This window comes from Coptis chinensis, chromosome 2 (assembly GCF_015680905.1).
Source record: "Coptis chinensis isolate HL-2020 chromosome 2, ASM1568090v1, whole genome shotgun sequence".
NCBI lineage: Eukaryota > Viridiplantae > Streptophyta > Magnoliopsida > Ranunculales > Ranunculaceae > Coptis > Coptis chinensis.
The window spans coordinates 65,004,900-65,007,064 of NC_141457.1; the positions used below are offsets into that span (position 1 = coordinate 65,004,900).

The 2,165-nt window shown below is 36.9% G+C and overlaps 1 protein-coding gene across 1 annotated transcript; it reads left to right on the plus strand.

Annotated features, from left to right (window-relative positions):
• The first annotated feature begins 1,043 nt into the window (after positions 1–1,043).
• On the plus strand, positions 1,044–1,829 carry LOC147517183 (putative RNA-binding protein ARP1). Its single transcript, XM_086594656.1, has 3 exons — positions 1,044–1,265; positions 1,347–1,470; positions 1,699–1,829. The coding sequence occupies exons 1-3, from the start codon at positions 1,044–1,046 to the stop codon at positions 1,827–1,829; spliced, it is 477 nt and encodes a 158-aa protein (XP_086450782.1).
• Positions 1,830–2,165: the final 336 nt, after the last annotated feature.

Consider the following 2,165-nt stretch of genomic DNA (forward strand, 5'->3'; position numbering starts at 1 on the left):
TTATAATTGAAAGGATAAGCCTTTAATACTTGAAAAGAGAAAGAACGGGTACAAGACCCTTCTTTATATATATATATATATAATAGCAGTCCCTTTTATAGCGCATCGAGGGTGTCCACGACAATAGGGGGATTATGAGAAATCAGGAGACTAAAGCGGAAATAAAACTTTCACAGTTTCACGGGGCGAACAAATCATTAAACCCCACCGAAACTATCTTTTGGGTTTACTCCATCTCTTCCCTTTTGTCTTCTCTGAACCCTTATGTTTAACTCCAATTACCCACCCCTATTTATTCAAAGGAAAAAAAAACGAAGGGTTTGGCGTTTTAGATTCTCTCCCCATTCGATGACAGTGATGGATTTTTTTTTCACGCAGCCAAGATAATCTTCAGACTCTCCTAAGCATAGAAGATTCAAAGAGAGGTGATATAGAATCAATGGCCCAAGCCTACCAATTTTTGAGAAAGGTACAAAATCTTGCTACAAGTTTTTGAGTTCTTCAGAATATAAAAAAGAAAACACTGAAATTTCATTTTTTTTCCCCTCCTGATGAGTTGAGATTTCAGTGGTTGCTCAGTCACCTTGAGTTCCTCTCACATTCAGTCTACATTATATAATAGCAATCCCTTTTCAAGCTCTTTGAGGCTCCACGTCAGCAAATCTTAAGTAGCCAGGGGGATTAAGTACCCAGGGTTGTTACGAAAAATCTGGACAACTAAATAAGAAAGCGTATTAGCAAAACCCACTAAACCTTCATTTCATTTTCATTTCAAAATACTCCGTCTCCCTTCTCAATTAGATTAGATTGTATCTCTTCCAATACCAAAACCCAAATATCTCAGGTATGTATCTCAACTTTCACTTTTTGTTTTAATCGATCTCACAGAAGAATAGCAATCAACAATAAAACAAAACCCAACCTTCGTCAAACACTCCAAAGTCTCTCACAAAAAAAACTCTCTGAAGAAGAAAAATCAGTCTCCTCTTCCTGTTATTAATATGGTAAGTTTTTTCTATTGCTTTTGTTTTTGTTTTCGTTTCATGGCTTATCAATCGATTCCGGATCCATCGAGCTCCAGTTCTGGCTTTCATCTCTTCAATTCCCCTTTTGGAGATACATCCTATACCAAGGTCTTTGTTGGGGGATTGGCTTGGGAGGCCCAGAGCGAGACCATGTGTCGTTATTTCGACCAGTTCGGAGACATCCTCGAGGCTGTTGTCATTACCGATAGGATCACTAGAAGATCCAAAGGCTATGGTTTTGTTAGTATTCCTTCTTTTTTATTTTAAACAATTGATTGAATTATTATTCTTCATTTTGCTAAAAAAAAATTATTTATTTAGTTGACTTTTCGTGATCCCGAAGCTATCAAGAGAGCCTGTCTTGACCCAAGTTCAGTTATTGACGGGAGACGAGCGAATTGCAATTTGGCTTCACTTGGACGACCTCGCCCTCCATCGCCTTATGGTAATCTTATTTCCTCCTTATTATTTCGTGATTACTAAATGGAAGGCTCAAAAATGTCATTTATGTGTAAAATGTATATGATAGGTGTTTGAGAATCATCTCAGAACTAATTCTCTTTTTCTATCATTTAATTGCTACCCTTACAGTAAGTGTAAAATGTATAGGTACAATAGCTTTTTTTGCATTCCGTGTGGCAAGTATAATTTATGTTTCTGCTATTTCCCCTAGGGCATTTGAGGGCAATGAACCCTTACTTTGCAAGTGGGCAAAGCTCAAGGCCTTACATTAGAAGCCCCAGTTACCACCAGCCAGTCACTTACAACTACCAACAAGGGTTTGCATACCCTCAATATGGGTGAGTAGTCTTCTCCAGGATCTCACACTATTCACGATTCACTTTGATGTCAAACCTTGAATAAACAAAGAGTGTCTATATTGCACATATAAACACATTACACTATATTGTTATCAATAACATCTATATGAACGCATTACACTATATTGTATAGTAAGAAAGGTCAAAAAAATAATGGGAAAGGTTAAAAAAGGGTGGGAAAGAAGATATACAGAGATAAGCAATAAGTTACAGGAAAATCTCTTCCTCCAAAAACTCAGGACCAGCACATAACCAATACAATAATAATGTTGAAGCTGTAAAAACACTTCTTTGACATTGTGGTGTCTAATTTATGATC

Excerpts from the sequence above, each read along its gene's own strand:
- LOC147517183 (XM_086594656.1), top strand. The coding sequence starts at position 1,044 with ATGGCTTATCAATCGATTCCGGATCCATCGAGCTCCAGTTCTGGCTTT. Across the intron at positions 1,266-1,346 it reads GATCCAAAGGCTATGGTTTT|TTGACTTTTCGTGATCCCGA; the intron begins GTTAGTATTCCT and ends TTATTTATTTAG. Across the intron at positions 1,471-1,698 it reads TCGCCCTCCATCGCCTTATG|GGCATTTGAGGGCAATGAAC; the intron begins GTAATCTTATTT and ends TATTTCCCCTAG.